General features: G+C 50.1%; 1 protein-coding gene across 1 annotated transcript in view; it reads right to left on the bottom strand.

Annotated features, from left to right (window-relative positions):
- Positions 1–11,131, bottom strand: part of LOC120019081 (methyltransferase-like protein 24) — a 77,658-nt gene extending 66,527 nt beyond the window's left edge. Inside the window, exon 1 of the mRNA XM_038962323.1 lies at positions 10,501–11,131. Within this exon, the coding sequence (XP_038818251.1) occupies positions 10,501–10,845 (345 nt within the window). The 5' untranslated portion in view covers positions 10,846–11,131. The remainder of the gene's footprint in view (positions 1–10,500) is intronic.
- Between the last annotated feature and the right edge of the window lie 6,766 nt (positions 11,132–17,897).

Genomic DNA, 17,897 nt, shown 5'->3' with positions numbered 1-17,897 from the left:
TCAGTACCCCCAACAGTGTTTCCCAACTCCTGTCCTTCAGTACCCCCAACAGTGTTTCCCAACTCCAGTCCTTCAGTACCCCAAACAGTGTTTCCCAACTCCAGTCCTTCAGTACCCAAAACAGTGTTTCCCAACTCCTGTCCTTCAGTACCCAAAACAGTGTTTCCCAACTCCAGTCCTTCAGCACCCCCAACAGTGTTTCCCAACTCCTGTCCTTCAGGACCCAAAACAGTGTTTCCCAACTCCAGTCCTCCAGTACCCCAAACAATGTTTCCCAACTCCAGTCCTCCAGTACCCCAAACAATGTTTCCCAACTCCAGTCCTCCAGTACCCCAAACAGTGTTTCCCAACTCCAGTCCTTCAGACCCCAAATAATGTTTCCCAACTCCAGTCCTCCACTACCCCCAACAGTGTTTCCCAACTCCAGTCCTCCACTACCCCCAACAGTGTTTCCCAACTCCAGTCCTCCAGAACCCCCAACAGTGTTTCCCAACTCCAGTCCTCCAGAACCCCCAACAGTGTTTCCCAACTCCAGTCCTCCAGAACCCCCAACAGTGTTTCCCAACTCCAGTCCTCCAGAACCCCCAGCAGTGTTTCCCAACTCCAGTCCTCCAGAACCCCCAGCAGTGTTTCCCAACTCCAGTCCTCCAGAACCCCCAACAGTGTTTCCCTCCTCCAGTACCCCCAACAGTGTTTCCCAACTCCAGTCCTCCACTACCCCCAACAGTGTTTCCCAACTCCAGTCCTCCACTACCCCCAACAGTGTTTCCCAACTCCAGTCCTTCAGCACCCCCAGCAGTGTTTCCCAACTCCAGTCCTCCACTACCCCCAACAGTGTTTCCCAACTCCAGTCCTCCAGAACCCCCAGCAGTGTTTCCCAACTCCAGTCCCCCAGAACCCCCAACAGTGTTTCCCAACTCCAGTCCTCCAGTACCCCCAACAGTGTTTCCCAACTCCAGTCCTCCAGTACCCAAAACAGTGTTTCCCAACTCCAGTCCTCCAGTACCCAAAACAGTGTTTCCCAACTCCAGTCCTCCAGTACCCAAAACAGTGTTTCCCAACTCCAGTCCTCCAGAACCCCCAACAGTGTTTCCCTCCTCCAGTACCCCCAACAGTGTTTCCCAACTCCAGTCCTCCACTACCCCCAACAGTGTTTCCCAACTCCAGTCCTCCACTACCCCCAACAGTGTTTCCCAACTCCAGTCCTCCACTACCCCCAACAGTGTTTCCCAACTCCAGTCCTTCAGCACCCCCAGCAGTGTTTCCCAACTCCAGTCCTCCAGTACCCCCAACAGTGTTTCCCAACTCCAGTCCTCCAGTACCCCCAACAGTGTTTCCCAACTCCAGTCCTCCAGTACCCCCAACAGTGTTTCCCAACTCCAGTCCTCCACTACCCCCAACAGTGTTTCCCAACTCCAGTCCTCCACTACCCCCAACAGTGTTTCCCAACTCCTCCAGTACCCCCAGCAGTGTTTCCCAACAGTGTTTCCCAACTCCAGTCCTCCAGAACCCCCAGCAGTGTTTCCCAACTCCAGTCCTTCAGTACCCCCAACAGTGTTTCCCAACTCCAGTCCTCCAGAACCCCCAACAGTGTTTCCCAACTCCAGTCCTCCAGAACCCCCAACAGTGTTTCCCAACTCCAGTCCTCCAGAACCCCCAGCAGTGTTTCCCAACTCCAGTCCTTCAGTACCCCCAACAGTGTTTCCCAACTCCAGTCCTCCAGAACCCCCAACAGTGTTTCCCAACTCCAGTCCTCCACTACCCCCAACAGTGTTTCCCAACTCCAGTCCTCCAGTACCCCCAACAGTGTTTCCCAACTCCAGTCCTCCAGAACCCCCAACAGTGTTTCCCAACTCCAGTCCTCCAGAACCCCCAACAGTGTTTCCCAACTCCAGTCCTCCAGAACCCCCAGCAGTGTTTCCCAACTCCAGTCCTCCAGAACCCCCAGCAGTGTTTCCCAACTCCAGTCCTTCAGTACCCCCAACAGTGTTTCCCAACTCCAGTCCTCCAGAACCCCCAACAGTGTTTCCCAACTCCAGTCCTTCAGTACCCCCAACAGTGTTTCCCAACTCCAGTCCTCCAGAACCCCCAACAGTGTTTCCCAACTCCAGTCCTCCACTACCCCCAACAGTGTTTCCCCACTCCAGTCCTCCAGAACCCCCAACAGTGTTTCCCAACTCCAGTCCTTCAGTACCCCAAACAGTGTTTCCCAACTCCAGTCCTTCAGTACCCCCAACAGTGTTTCCCAACTCCAGTCCTCCAGAACCCCCAACAGTGTTTCCCAACTCCAGTCCTCCAGCACCCCCAACAGTGTTTCCCAACTCCAGTCCTCCACTACCCCCAACAGTGTTTCCCAACTCCAGTCCTCCAGAACCCCCAACCGTGTTTCCCAACTCCAGTCCTCCAGAACCCCCAACAGTGTTTCCCAACTCCAGTCCTCCAGAACCCCCAACAGTGTTTCCCAACTCCAGTCCTCCAGTACCCCCAACAGTGTTTCCCAACTCCAGTCCTCCACTACCCCCAACAGTGTTTCCCAACTCCAGTCCTCCAGAACCCCCAACAGTGTTTCCCAACTCCAGTCCTCCAGAACCCCCAACAGTGTTTCCCAACTCCTGTCCTTCAGTACCCCCAGCAGTGTTTCCCAAATCCTGTCCTTCAGTACCCCCAAACAGTGTTTCCCAACTCCAGTCCTTCAGCACCCCCAACAGTGTTTCCCAACTCCAGTCCTTCAGCACCCCAAACAGTGTTTCCCAACTCCAGTCCTTCAGTACCCAAAACAGTCTTTCCCAACTCCAGTCCTCCAGAACCCTCAACAGTGTTTCCCAACTCTAGTCCTCCACTACCCCCAACAGTGTTTCCCAACTCCAGTCCTCCACTACCCCCAACAGTGTGTCCCAACTCCAGTCCTCCACTACCCCCAACAGTGTTTCCCAACTCCAGTCCTTCAGCACCCCCAGCAGTGTTTCCCAACTCCAGTCCTTCAGTACCCCCAGCAGTGTTTCCCAACTCCAGTCCTCCAGAACCCCCAACAGTGTTTCCCAACTCCTGTCCTTCAGTACCCCCAGCAGTGTTTCCCAACTCCTGTCCTTCAGTACCCCCAACAGTGTTTCCCAACTCCTGTCCTTCAGTACCCCCAGCAGTGTTTCCCAACTCCTGTCCTTCAGTACCCCCAACAGTGTTTCCCAACTCCTGTCCTTCAGTACCCCCAACAGTGTTTCCCAACTCCTCCACTACACCCAACAGTGTTTCCCAACTCCAGTCCTCCAGAACCCCCAGCAGTGTTTCCCAACTCCAGTCCTTCAGCACCCCCAACAGTGTTTCCCAACTCCAGTCCTTCAGTACCACAAACAGTTTTTCCCAACTCCAGTCCTTCAGTACCCCCAACAGTGTGTCCCAACTCCAGTCCTTCAGTACCCCAAACAGTGTTTCCCAACTCCAGTCCTTCAGTACCCCCAACAGTGTTTCCCAACTCCAGTCCTTCAGTACCCAAAACAGTGTTTCCCAACTCCAGTCCTTCAGTACCCCAAACAGTGTTTCCCAACTCCAGTCCTTCAGTACCCCCAACAGTGTTTCCCAACTCCAGTCCTTCAGTACCCCAAACAGTGTTTCCCAACTCCAGTCCTTCAGTACCCCCAACAGTGTTTCCCAACTCCTGTCCTTCAGTACCCAAAACAGTGTTTCCCAACTCCAGTCCTTCAGTACCCCAAACAGTGTTTCCCAACTCCAGTCCTTCAGTACCCAAAACAGTGTTTCCCAACTCCTGTCCTTCAGTACCCAAAACAGTGTTTCCCAACTCCAGTCCTTCAGCACCCCCAACAGTGTTTCCCAACTCCTGTCCTTCAGGACCCAAAACAGTGTTTCCCAACTCCAGTCCTCCAGTACCCCAAACAATGTTTCCCAACTCCAGTCCTCCAGTACCCCAAACAATGTTTCCCAACTCCAGTCCTCCAGTACCCCAAACAGTGTTTCCCAACTCCAGTCCTTCAGACCCCAAATAATGTTTCCCAACTCCAGTCCTCCACTACCCCCAACAGTGTTTCCCAACTCCAGTCCTCCACTACCCCCAACAGTGTTTCCCAACTCCAGTCCTCCAGAACCCCCAACAGTGTTTCCCAACTCCAGTCCTCCAGAACCCCCAACAGTGTTTCCCAACTCCAGTCCTCCAGAACCCCCAACAGTGTTTCCCAACTCCAGTCCTCCAGTACCCAAAACAGTGTTTCCCAACTCCAGTCCTCCAGTACCCAAAACAGTGTTTCCCAACTCCAGTCCTCCAGAACCCCCAACAGTGTTTCCCTCCTCCAGTACCCCCAACAGTGTTTCCCAACTCCAGTCCTCCACTACCCCCAACAGTGTTTCCCAACTCCAGTCCTCCACTACCCCCAACAGTGTTTCCCAACTCCAGTCCTCCACTACCCCCAACAGTGTTTCCCAACTCCAGTCCTTCAGCACCCCCAGCAGTGTTTCCCAACTCCAGTCCTCCAGTACCCCCAACAGTGTTTCCCAACTCCAGTCCTCCAGTACCCCCAACAGTGTTTCCCAACTCCAGTCCTCCAGTACCCCCAACAGTGTTTCCCAACTCCAGTCCTCCACTACCCCCAACAGTGTTTCCCAACTCCAGTCCTCCACTACCCCCAACAGTGTTTCCCAACTCCTCCAGTACCCCCAGCAGTGTTTCCCAACAGTGTTTCCCAACTCCAGTCCTCCAGAACCCCCAGCAGTGTTTCCCAACTCCAGTCCTTCAGTACCCCCAACAGTGTTTCCCAACTCCAGTCCTCCAGAACCCCCAACAGTGTTTCCCAACTCCAGTCCTCCAGAACCCCCAACAGTGTTTCCCAACTCCAGTCCTCCAGAACCCCCAGCAGTGTTTCCCAACTCCAGTCCTTCAGTACCCCCAACAGTGTTTCCCAACTCCAGTCCTCCAGAACCCCCAACAGTGTTTCCCAACTCCAGTCCTCCACTACCCCCAACAGTGTTTCCCAACTCCAGTCCTCCAGTACCCCCAACAGTGTTTCCCAACTCCAGTCCTCCAGAACCCCCAACAGTGTTTCCCAACTCCAGTCCTCCAGAACCCCCAACAGTGTTTCCCAACTCCAGTCCTCCAGAACCCCCAGCAGTGTTTCCCAACTCCAGTCCTCCAGAACCCCCAGCAGTGTTTCCCAACTCCAGTCCTTCAGTACCCCCAACAGTGTTTCCCAACTCCAGTCCTCCAGAACCCCCAACAGTGTTTCCCAACTCCAGTCCTTCAGTACCCCCAACAGTGTTTCCCAACTCCAGTCCTCCAGAACCCCCAACAGTGTGTCCCAACTCCAGTCCTCCACTACCCCCAACAGTGTTTCCCCACTCCAGTCCTCCAGAACCCCCAACAGTGTTTCCCAACTCCAGTCCTTCAGTACCCCAAACAGTGTTTCCCAACTCCAGTCCTTCAGTACCCCCAACAGTGTTTCCCAACTCCAGTCCTCCAGAACCCCCAACAGTGTTTCCCAACTCCAGTCCTCCAGCACCCCCAACAGTGTTTCCCAACTCCAGTCCTCCACTACCCCCAACAGTGTTTCCCAACTCCAGTCCTCCAGAACCCCCAACCGTGTTTCCCAACTCCAGTCCTCCAAAACCCCCAACAGTGTTTCCCAACTCCAGTCCTCCAGAACCCCCAACAGTGTTTCCCAACTCCAGTCCTCCAGTACCCCCAACAGTGTTTCCCAACTCCAGTCCTCCACTACCCCCAACAGTGTTTCCCAACTCCAGTCCTCCAGAACCCCCAACAGTGTTTCCCAACTCCAGTCCTCCAGAACCCCCAACAGTGTTTCCCAACTCCTGTCCTTCAGTACCCCCAGCAGTGTTTCCCAAATCCTGTCCTTCAGTACCCCCAAACAGTGTTTCCCAACTCCAGTCCTCCAGAACCCCCAACAGTGTTTCCCAACTCCAGTCCTCCAGCACCCCCAACAGTGTTTCCCAACTCCAGTCCTCCACTACCCCCAACAGTGTTTCCCAACTCCAGTCCTCCAGAACCCCCAACCGTGTTTCCCAACTCCAGTCCTCCAGAACCCCCAACAGTGTTTCCCAACTCCAGTCCTCCAGAACCCCCAACAGTGTTTCCCAACTCCAGTCCTCCAGAACCCTCAACAGTGTTTCCCAACTCTAGTCCTCCACTACCCCCAACAGTGTTTCCCAACTCCAGTCCTCCACTACCCCCAACAGTGTGTCCCAACTCCAGTCCTCCACTACCCCCAACAGTGTTTCCCAACTCCAGTCCTTCAGCACCCCCAGCAGTGTTTCCCAACTCCAGTCCTTCAGTACCCCCAGCAGTGTTTCCCAACTCCAGTCCTCCAGAACCCCCAACAGTGTTTCCCAACTCCTGTCCTTCAGTACCCCCAGCAGTGTTTCCCAACTCCTGTCCTTCAGTACCCCCAACAGTGTTTCCCAACTCCTGTCCTTCAGTACCCCCAGCAGTGTTTCCCAACTCCTGTCCTTCAGTACCCCCAACAGTGTTTCCCAACTCCAGTCCTTCAGTACCCAAAACAGTGTTTCCCAACTCCAGTCCTTCAGTACCCCAAACAGTGTTTCCCAACTCCAGTCCTTCAGTACCCCCAACAGTGTTTCCCAACTCCAGTCCTTCAGTACCCAAAACAGTGTTTCCCAACTCCTGTCCTTCAGTACCCAAAACAGTGTTTCCCAACTCCAGTCCTTCAGCACCCCCAACAGTGTTTCCCAACTCCTGTCCTTCAGGACCCAAAACAGTGTTTCCCAACTCCAGTCCTCCAGTACCCCAAACAATGTTTCCCAACTCCAGTCCTCCAGTACCCCAAACAGTGTTTCCCAACTCCAGTCCTTCAGTACCCCAAATAATGTTTCCCAACTCCAGTCCTCCAGTACCCCAAACAATGTTTCCCAACTCCAGTCCTCACAAGAAGAAAGCATAATCAGCAGAACAATGGGGGGGATTTGTCAGACAAAATAGGGAGGACTGTAGAGGTTCATCCGAGTTCTAGTGTAGTGTTTCCCAACTCCAGTCCTTCAGTACCCCAAACAGTACACATTTTTGTTGTAGTTCCGTATTCAACTTGTCAACTAATCAACAGGCCCTCAATTGAATCAGGGGAGTTTGTCCAGGGCTACAACAAAAATATGTTATGTTGGGAGGACTGGAGATAGGAAACACTGTTTGGACTGTTGGGACTGTTGGAGGACTGTAGATAGGAAACACTGTTGGGACTGTTGGAGGACTGGAGATAGGAAACACTGTTGGGACTGTTGGAGGACTGGAGATAGGAAACACTGTTGGGACTGTTGGAGGACTGGAGATAGGAAACACTGTTGGGACTGTTGGAGGACTGGAGATAGGAAACACTGTTGGGACTGTTGGAGGACTGGAGATAGGAAACACTGTTGGGACTGTTGGAGGACTGGAGATAGGAAACACTGTTGGGACTGTTGGAGGACTGGAGATAGGAAACACTGTTGGGACTGTTGGAGGACTGGAGATAGGAAACACTGTTGGGACTGTTGGAGGACTGGAGATAGGAAACACTGTTGGGACTGTTGGAGGACTGGAGATAGGAAACACTGTTGGGACTGTTGGAGGACTGGCGATAGGAAACACTGTTGGGACTGTTGGAGGACTGGAGATAGGAAACACTGTTGGGACTGTTGGAGGACTGGAGATAGGAAACACTGTTGGGACTGCTGGAGGACTGGAGATAGGAAACACTGTTGGGACTGTTGGAGGACTGGAGATAGGAAACACTGTTGGGACTGTTGGAGGACTGGAGATAGGAAACACTGTTGGGACTGTTGGAGGACTGGAGATAGGAAACACTGTTGGGACTGTTGGAGGACTGGAGATAGGAAACACTGTTGGGACTGTTGGAGGACTGGAGATAGGAAACACTGTTGGGACTGTTGGAGGACTGGAGATAGGAAACACTGTTGGGACTGCTGGAGGACTGGAGATAGGAAACACTGTTGGGACTGTTGGAGGACTGGAGATAGGAAACACTGTTGGGACTGTTGGAGGACTGGAGATAGGAAACACTGTTGGGACTGTTGGAGGACTGGAGATAGGAAACACTGTTGGGACTGTTGGAGGACTGGAGATAGGAAACACTGTTGGGACTGTTGGAGGACTGGAGATAGGAAACACTGTTGGGACTGTTGGAGGACTGGAGATAGGAAACACTGTTGGGACTGTTGGAGGACTGGAGATAGGAAACACTGTTGGGACTGTTGGAGGACTGGAGATAGGAAACACTGTTGGGACTGTTGGAGGACTGGAGATAGGAAACACTGCTCTAGGACAGCTTATGTGACAAATCGGTGTTAAAAACCAGAGAGCACCAGGCAACATATGGTGCTATGTATTATTGATGTCACACCAGTAGCCAACTAGCTCTTGGTGCTCAGGGCGGGGGTGATGTGGCATAACAAGTCTGCAGTGATTTTCAAGACGCCTCGGTTGAGACATGCTGGGGAGATTGGAGTTTTGTCTCTCTTTAAAGATTCAGAGATGAGAGAGTGGGTGGCTATTGAGCAGCATGGCTCAATGAGGAGAGAAACTAAGACAGGAGAGAGAAGAAGACAGGAGAGAGAAGAAGACAGGAGAGAGATTGAGACAGGAGAGAGAAGAAGACAGGAGAGAAAAGAAGACAGGAAAGAGACTGAGACAGGAGAGAGAAGAAGACAGGAGAGAGAAGAAGACAGGAGAGAGACTTAGACAGGAGAGAGAAGAAGACAGGAGAGAGACTGAGACAGGAGAGAGAAGAAGACAGGAGAGAGACTGAGACAGGAGAGAGAAGAAGACAGGAGAGAGATTGAGACAGGAGAGAGAAGAACACAGGAGAGAGACTGAGACAGGAGAGAGACTTAGACGGGAGAGAGAAGAAGACAGGAGAGAGATTGAGACAGGAGAGAGAAGAAGACAGGAGAGAGAAGAACACAGGAGAGAGACTGAGACAGGAGAGAGAAGACAGAAGAGAGACTGAGACAGGAGAGAGACTTAGACGGGAGAGAGAAGAAGACAGGAGAGAGATTGAGACAGGAGAGAGAAGAAGACAGGAGAGAGATTGAGACAGGAGAGAGACTGAGACAGGAGAGAGAATACAGGAGAGAGACTGAGACAGGAGAGGGAAGAAAAAAGGAGAGGGTAGAAGACAGGAGAGAGACTTAGACAGGAGAGGGATGAAGACAGGAGAGAGATTGAGACAGGAGAGAGAAGAAGACAGGAGAGATTGAGACAGGAGAGAGAAGAAGACAGGAGAGAGATTGAGACAGGAGAGAGAAGAAGACAGGAGAGAGACTGAGACAGGAGAGAGAAGACAGGAGAGAGACTGAGACAGGAGAGGGAAGAAGACAGGAGAGAGACTGAGACAGGAGAGAGACTGAGACAGGAGAGGGAAGAAGACAGGAGAGACTTAGACAGGAGAGAGAAGAAGACAGGAGAGAGACTGATACAGGAGAGGGAAGAAGACAGGAGAGAGACTGAGACAGGAGAGGGAAGAAGACAGGACAGAGACTGATACAGGAGAGGGAAGAAGACAGGACAGAGACTGATACAGGAGAGGGAAGAAGACAGGAGAGAGACTGAGACAGGAGAGGGAAGAAGACAGGAGAGAGACTGAGACAGCAGAGGGAAGAAGACAGGAGAGACTTAGACAGGAGAGGGAAGAAGACAGGAGAGAGACTGAGACAGGAGAGAGACTGAGACAGGAGAGAGACTGAGACAGATGAAAGATGGAAGGGTGGAAGGAGGTGTGTGTATGTGTGTTTATGTCTGTGTGGCAGCAAGGAGTGTCTTTGTCTCTCCGTTGGACATTAGGACTCCCTCCCTAAAGTAACTTAGTAGCAAATCTTTACACCCCTGGTTCAAACAGTGAGTCATCTTTGGCCCACCCACTTTCACACATAAACATCTCATAGCATGTCAACTATTTAACCAACTAATGCTGGTTGTTTCACTCAATGCACATTTCAGTGTTCTCAGGTTTTTCTGCACAGTCAGAAGTTTCCGCGTAAGACTCTTTCAGTTAGAGACGATCTATCTCAGTCTCAGAGTCTATCAGATAAAGTATTTCCCCTGAGTGGTGTGTCTGTTGTCTTTAGTACAGTAAAACAGCTCAGTTCGACCACACAGGAGTCCTTTTCCTCTCTGTAACCTGAGGAACGTCAGTCCCTCTCCTCTCTCCTCTTCAGCCTACAGCTCTTGGAGACTGCACTCCATTCCTCTATTGATCCCCCTGCCCTTCTCCTCTTCTGTCTGTCAGCCTCAAAGGATTAAGCAGCTTTGTGCCAACAGTGACTGAACGAGCGCTCCTGAACGTCCCCTTATCAACTCACCCTCAGTGACTCAGTGCTCCAGGTGGGTATCATCCACTAAGCTCTGCTCTAGGATCCAATAATACTTATATAGTTCCACAATCATTAACAATTCAACAGCAGATACTGACTTCTGATCAGATAAGTGCTTAGTGGTCACATCACCCTACGGCAGGTATAATCGCTCTCACTCACCTTTCTGTTCGGGCGTAGAGGTGGGCAGCATGTGGAGGGCTCCTCCCAGCCCACTGTCTTCCCTATTACAGAGTCCTTTTTCGGCGTGCGTACGTAGGACACCCTTCTCTTCACAGCTCTGTCCTCAGCCCCAACCCGGCGCTCCATGGGGTCTGCGGCCCCCAGTTTCCTCGCCTCGCTGTCCAGTAGCACCTGGCTGGTCTGTGTGGGACGTCCCAAGGTGAGGGGTGAAGGTGCCCCCCTCCTTTCCCCCAGTTCCAGGTAAACATGTAGACAGACACAGAGAGCGGTGAGGAGAAGACACAGGCGCAGAGCCAGTCCTCTAGTCAGTCTGTCTCTCCACATGCCTGGACACACTGTCAATCTCACTTTTCCCTGTTTCTCTCTTTCTCGCCTCCTGAACAGTGGGATTGTTGATCTCGCTCTCTTTCTCTATCCCATTCTTCTTCTCCTCCTCCTTTGAGTGGTGTGTCTCTCTTGTCTTCCTTCTCTCCTTCCTTTCCTCCTAAGTCCACAGCTGGATCAAGATAAGCATGAGCATTGCTGGAGGTTTGTGAGACAGGAGGACACCTGTTCATCACAAAACAACTACGTCTGTGTGTGTGTGTGTGTGTGTGTGTGTGTGTGTGTGTGTGTGTGTGTGTGTGTGTGTGTGTGTGTGTGTGTGTGTGTGTGTGTGTGTGTGTGTGTGTGTGTGTGTGTGTGTGTGTGTGTGTGTGTGTGTGTTGGTGTGTGTGCCTGTGTGATTTAGTATGTGTGTGTGTGTGTGTGTGTGTCTCACTCTCTCTCTCTGTATGTGTCAGTGTGTGTGAACCTCTGCACATTGACTCGGTGGAATAGAGTGTGCCGCTCTCTATGAAAAGTTTTGGAACTTCTCCCCTCCCTGTCCTAGCCCTCACACCCCTTTCTGGCACACACCCCTCTCACTCCGTCTGACCCCTCCCTCTCTCCCTCGCTCCATTCCCCTGTGTCTTGGGTTACTGTGTAACTCTACACCGGGCAGGGCCAACACATCCACAGCTAGCTGTCACCAAGGCCTCACATTCTCTCTCTACAGACACTGTTTCATACAGGAGATCATAGAGAGATGGAAGGAGAGAGACAGAGAGACAAAGAGAGAGAAAGAAGGAGAGAAGGTGAGAAAGAGAAAGAGAGAGAGAGAGAGAGAGAGAGAGAAGGACAAGGAGACAGGAAAGTGCAGTCTTGGAGAGTGAAGCACTGTATGAGCTGCGTGTTTGTGCAGTCTATCACAGTAAGAGAGGAGAAAGAGAAAAGAAAACAAACATGAAGAATGGAGGGATACAGAGGTCCAGAAGAAAGTGTTTCAGAGTGTTTGAAATTAAGGGCTGAGTGAGTGTTCTTCATCTACCTTAGCTCTCTCTCTTTCTCTCTCTTTCTCCTTCTCTCTCTCTTTCTCTTTCTTTCTCTCTCTCTTTCTCTCTCTCTCTCTCTCTCTTTCTCCTTCTCTCTCTATTTCTCATTCTCTCTCTCCCTCTCTTCCTCATTCTCTCTCTTTTTCTCTTTCTGTCTCACTCCATCTCTCTCTCTCTTGCTCTGTATCTCTCTCTTTCTCTCTCTTTCTGCTCACTGCAATCTGAAAACTCGGGCTATAAACATGATTCATCTATAAACCATTAGTACTGAAGTCCTATGAAATCACTTTGAAACACTCTATACCACCTCCTGCCTCTATCTAAAACCTACTTCTTCATTGATTTCCCCCTGAAGCAGCCCAATCACTCCTTTATTCAGAAACAAAATAATTACAATCCCCCTACTGCAGCTCCCGTCTATTAACTCTGTTATTGACATTGCAGAGGGCAACGAAATGTAGGAAATTGTAGATTATGTCAGAGTGAGAACAGTGGATTTTTAGCCTGCTGGGGAAACTTTATCCACTCGACTTTTGGGGACGATATTAATTTATGTCAGTGAAGATGTGGGTGGAATGATTGAGGATTTACACAGGCTTTATGAAGAGAATAATATGGAGGCAATCAGACAGTGCACTCTTTATTTATGAAAACAGGCTGTGATTGACTGGAGACACAGGGCTCTACTGCCACCTGTATGTAGAGAGAAGTAGCACACAGACACACAGGCAATTACACAGGGTCATTTTCCAAAGTCAATATGGTGGATGTTAGTTAAAGATTAAATTACTTTCAATTAATTATAAATTAGATTAAGTCTCCTTCTGCTGTGTTTTTATTGGACTGTTTCACTCAAATTCTAAGTGGTTTTCAGGGACAGCTAGCTTCTATCCTGAAGCAGTCAAGGTAGGTTTTTATGTGTATCTGTTTGTGCATGTGTGTGTGTACACACAGTGTGTTTGCACGTTACACCCCATGAATGTGACCCTCGCATTGACATATGGCACACGCCTGTGTAATACCTGCTTTACCGCATAGTACCTGTCTATAGGTACTACTATATTGTATAAAGTTTGTTTGTGTAGGCCTACAACCAGCCAGACAGTATACACCCAACTGCATCAGAACACATCTCATAGTATACCATCTAAGGAGAGGAAAGTGGAGAAATTATAACTATATTTCATTCCTTCATCCCTCCAGTTGTCCCCCCCCCCACCGCCCACCTCTGAAAAACCCAGTTATGTAAGTGTGTAATGGTAGAAGACAAGCACAGAGCCATACAGGGACATGATGGATTAAACCCTCACAGCAACACCATCCAGCTATTAGCTCTAACAGATGTAGCACTCTATGGCGCCACCATATGGTCAGTCAGTGATACAACATTCAGAATACAGCTCACTAGGGTGAGGAGAGGGGACGGGAACAAGAAAGGGGAGAAGGAATCCCCATGAGGGGACACTGTGAAGCAAGTCTAGCTGGACTGACTGAGAGGGAGATGACATGCTTGCAGAGGGAAAGTTGGGAAGGCCAGTCTCCATTCCCCTCTCTGCGCTGTGTGTGACGGCTTGAGACTTGATTAAGTAACAGGGAAGAATCAGATGTAGTTTATAAAGGAGACATTGACTCTACGCTTCACCCTGGGTTCTGTGGAATCCACTCCAGTTGGCCATGCAGAGCAGAAGCCAGCACAAATCAATAACCAAAACCATAGAGTGCTTTAGAGAGATTGATTGTCGAATGACTTCACCACAATAATCCCAATGATGCTTCAGTCATTTGACACTCTCACAAGATCGAGGCTTTATTCCTGTTTGGGTGAGAAGCTCTTGGTAGCTAAGAAGTGAGTGACTGTGTGACAGATGTTTGCGTTCTCACGGTGGAAGAATGCAGAACCTCTTGTTCTTTCTCAGCTGTTCCAGGGTCTGGAGAGGTGAGAAGAAAATCTCCATCGTTCTGTTCACATATTCATGAAAACCTGGTCATCTTGTGGAAGACATAGAGTAAAGGGTAGATGGAGTAGGACAGGGGAAGCCATGGTGAGAAAATAAAAGGAAAGTAAGATGGAGTGAGTGTGTTTGTGTGATAGAAAACTGGACTGAGAGAGAGAGGAAAATGGTAAATTGACTCCCCATGTGTGTATGAGAGGGGAGAAAAGAGGAAGAGAGGGGAGATTTGCCCCAATAATGAGTGTCTGTGCTGGAACCAGTAGCAGGGTGTGCGTGTGTGTAGATGTGGGTGTGTGTGCATGCGTGCACGCATTTTTGTATGCTTATGTGTGTATAGCACATGAGCGCTTGTGTACAAGCTCAGTGTGTGTGGTTAGATTGGTGTTTTGAGGCTTTGCGAGTGCGTGAATGTAGATGTGCAGCAGGGTTGGAATTTCTCTGGTTGTGAGTGGACATAAAGTTGGGAGGACACTAACAGTTGGGAACTGTTGGAGGGGGTGGGGTTGGCTGGCTCGGGGGACTACTGGAGGGGGTGTGGTTGGCTGGCTCGGGGGACTACTGGAGGGGGTGTGGTTGGCTGGCTCGGGGGACTACTGGAGGGGGTGTGGTTGGCTGGCTCGGGGGACAACTGGAGGGGGTGTGGTTGGCTGGCTCAGGGGACTACTGGAGGGGGTGTGGTTGGCTGGCTCGGGGGACTACTGGAGGGGGTGTGGTTGGTTGGCTCGGGGGACTGCTGGGGGGGTGTGGTTGGCTGGCTCGGGGGACTGCTGGGGGGGTGGGGTTGGCTGGCTCGGGGGACTGCTGGGGGGGTGTGGTTGGCTGGCTCGGGGAACTGTTGTGTTACTACCAACCTTATATCTCCACATCAGATTTCTGTCTGTTTCTGTGGAATTCATGAATGATTTACTTGTTGAAGATCTTTGTAATGATAATCACACTGTTTCAGTCAGACAGATATATGGTAATAACCAGACAACACATGGAGTCATAGAGCCTATGGAAGTGACATTGGGGCATGTTGATATAAATTAAAGAAATATCCATGCTGTGGATATGGAGAGTAAGGGTCTATATTAATTGGTTGGGAATGCTTTTCAGCCATTTTCATCATAAACCAGTAGTCCAGTATATCAGGTGCCTATCAGAAAGGCTACACAGTTTACAGATTTTGTGTAATTCTAGAATTCGATTGGCCCTTTTCTGTCCTATGCTTTAGCGGCAGGTGATCAGTCAGTCAGTCAAAGTTGAATTTCACTCTGAACACAAACAGGTGTACCTGTTGTAGCCAGTCAAGGCAGGTTGGAGAGATACAGTAAGTCAACAGAAACACCAATACCTCTGTCCTCTGCTTTCCCCCTGCTGCCTTACTTTGGCAGGTAGAGTCAACAGAGCCATGCTCCACCTGACTATCATTCATTAATAGGTGCTATCGACTTTCATAACATATTATGGTGAGAAATGGCCAAAAACATGTAGCAGACACACACAAGCATACAGTACACCCACCCACGCATGCATGTACACGCACAAACATACCCACACACACCTTAGCTATCCCCTCTGTGTGCGTACCGTGACACATGCCTCCTGAGTCTCATGGGGAGTGCTGACAGTCTTGAACAATGCACCACAGGTGTCTTGCTGGGGTCACCACATGCACACGCACACGCACGCACGCACACACACACACACAAACAAACACACAGATGCCAGACACACTGGTTCCAGGTCATCTATAAGTCTTTGCTAGGTAAAGCTCCGCCTTATCTCAGCTCACTGGCCATGATAACAACACCCACTCGTAGCACGCGCTCCAGCAGGTATATCTCACTGGTCGTCCCCAAAGCCAACACCTTCTTTGGCCGTCTTTCCTTCCAGTTCTCTGCTGCCAATGACTGGAACGAATTGCAAAAATTGCTGAAGCTGGAGACTTATATTTCCCTCACTAACTTTAAACATCAGCTATCTGAGCAGCTAACCGATCGCTGCAGCTGTACATAGTCCATCTGTAAATAGCCCACCCAATCTACCTACCTCATCCCCATATTGTTTTTGTTTACTTTTCTGCTCTTTTGCACACCAGTATCTCTACTTGCACATCATCATCTGCTCATCTATCACTCCAGTGTTAATCTGCTAAATTGTAATTACTTCGCTACTAAGGCCTATTTATTGCCTTACCTCCTCACGCCATTTGCACACACTGTATAAAGGTGAAATAAATAAACAGACGTAGGACAGCCAGTGAAAGTTTGTGCCAGTTACAAAAAGCATTAAGCACAAGCTTGGAAAGAGTGACTGTGTGTGTCTGAGAGAGCGGAAGAGACGTACAAAGAGAGAGAGAGAGAATGGAGAGAGAGAGAGAATGGAGAGAGAGAGAATGGAGAGAGAGAGAATGGAGAGAGAATGGAGAGAGAGAGAATGGAGAGCGAATGGAGAGAGAGAGAATGGAGAGCGAATGGAGAGAATCACAGGGTTGCTTTAAAGTCATAGACATCACATAAATGACATCATTGTTTGAAGATGTCCACACCTGATATCACTGTCCCTGTCTGTCTGACTCACCACCTGAACCTGAGTCTGTCCACACCTGATATCACTGTCCCTGTCTGTCTGACTCACCACCTAAACCTGAGTCTGTCCTCACCTGATATCACTGTCCCTGTCTGTCTGACTCACCACCTGAACCTGAGTCTGTCCACACCTGATATCACGGTCCCTGTCTGTCTGACTCACCACCTGAACCTGAGTCTGTCCACACCTGATATCACAGTCCCTGTCTGTCTGACTCACCACCTGAACCTGAGTCTGTCCACACCTGATATCACTGTCCTTGTCTGTCTGACTCACCACCTAAACCTGAGTCTGTCCACACCTGATATCACTGTCCCTGTCTGTCTGACTCACCACCTAAACCTGAGTCTGTCCACACCTGATATCACTGTCCCTGTCTGTCTGACTCACCACCTGAACCTGAGTCTGTCCACACCTGATATCACTGTCCCTGTCTGTCTGACTCACCACCTAAACCTGAGTCTGTCCACACCTGATATCACGGTCCCTGTCTGTCTGACTCACCACCTGAACCTGAGTCTGTCCACACCTGATATCACTGTCCCTGTCTGTCTGACTCACCACCTAAACCTGAGTCTGTCCACACCTGATATCACTGTCCCTGTCTGTCTGACTCACCACCTAAACCTGAGTCTGTCCACACCTGATATCACTGTCCCTGTCTGTCTGACTCACCACCTAAACCTGAGTCTGTCCACACCTGATATCACTGTCCCTGTCTGTCTGACTCACCACCTAAACCTGAGTCTGTCCTCACCTGATATCACTGTCCCTGTCTGTCTGACTCACCACCTGAACCTGAGTCTGTCCACACCTGATATCACTGTCCCTGTCTGTCTGACTCACCACCTAAACCTGAGTCTGTCCTCACCTGATATCACTGTCCCTGTCTGTCTGACTCACCACCTAAACCTGAGTCTGTCCACACCTGATATCACTGTCCCTGTCTGTCTGACTCACCACCTAAACCTGAGTCTGTCCTCACCTGATATCACTGTCCCTGTCTGTCTGACTCACCACCTAAACCTGAGTCTGTCCACACCTGATATCACTGTCCCTGTCTGTCTGACTCACCATCGTAGGATTACAGTATATTGACATTGCATTGTTGTGCCTAACATGGTGATGTCTGAGACAACAAACGTTTCACATTTTAATTGATTTACTGTAGTAGGATAATAGATTTAGTGGATGTGATGTCTTTCAGCAGAGAAAACAGCGTCTATTGTTTTGGAGTGCTAGAAGGATGAATCAATCACTGGATCTCTGAAAGCAGTGCATTGATGAGGCGATAGGGCTTGTTAGACTGATCAAATGGAAAGTGATGGCTAGGCCTAATAGTTTTTATCCAAATTGCAGTGATTGAAAAAAAAGAACACTAGTCTGCACAATCGTTTATCAACTTCTACAGTAGTTGCCCAGCCTACAATTGCATTGTGGGGGTGTCAAATTCAGGCTCCGCCACACTTCTCACCATAATTGAAAAGTGTTTTTCCCT

This window comes from Salvelinus namaycush, chromosome 24 (assembly GCF_016432855.1).
Source record: "Salvelinus namaycush isolate Seneca chromosome 24, SaNama_1.0, whole genome shotgun sequence".
In the NCBI taxonomy this organism is placed as follows: domain Eukaryota; kingdom Metazoa; phylum Chordata; class Actinopteri; order Salmoniformes; family Salmonidae; genus Salvelinus; species Salvelinus namaycush.
The sequence above is the reverse complement of the archived record's forward strand: the minus strand, read 5'-3'. Positions and strand labels throughout refer to the sequence as shown.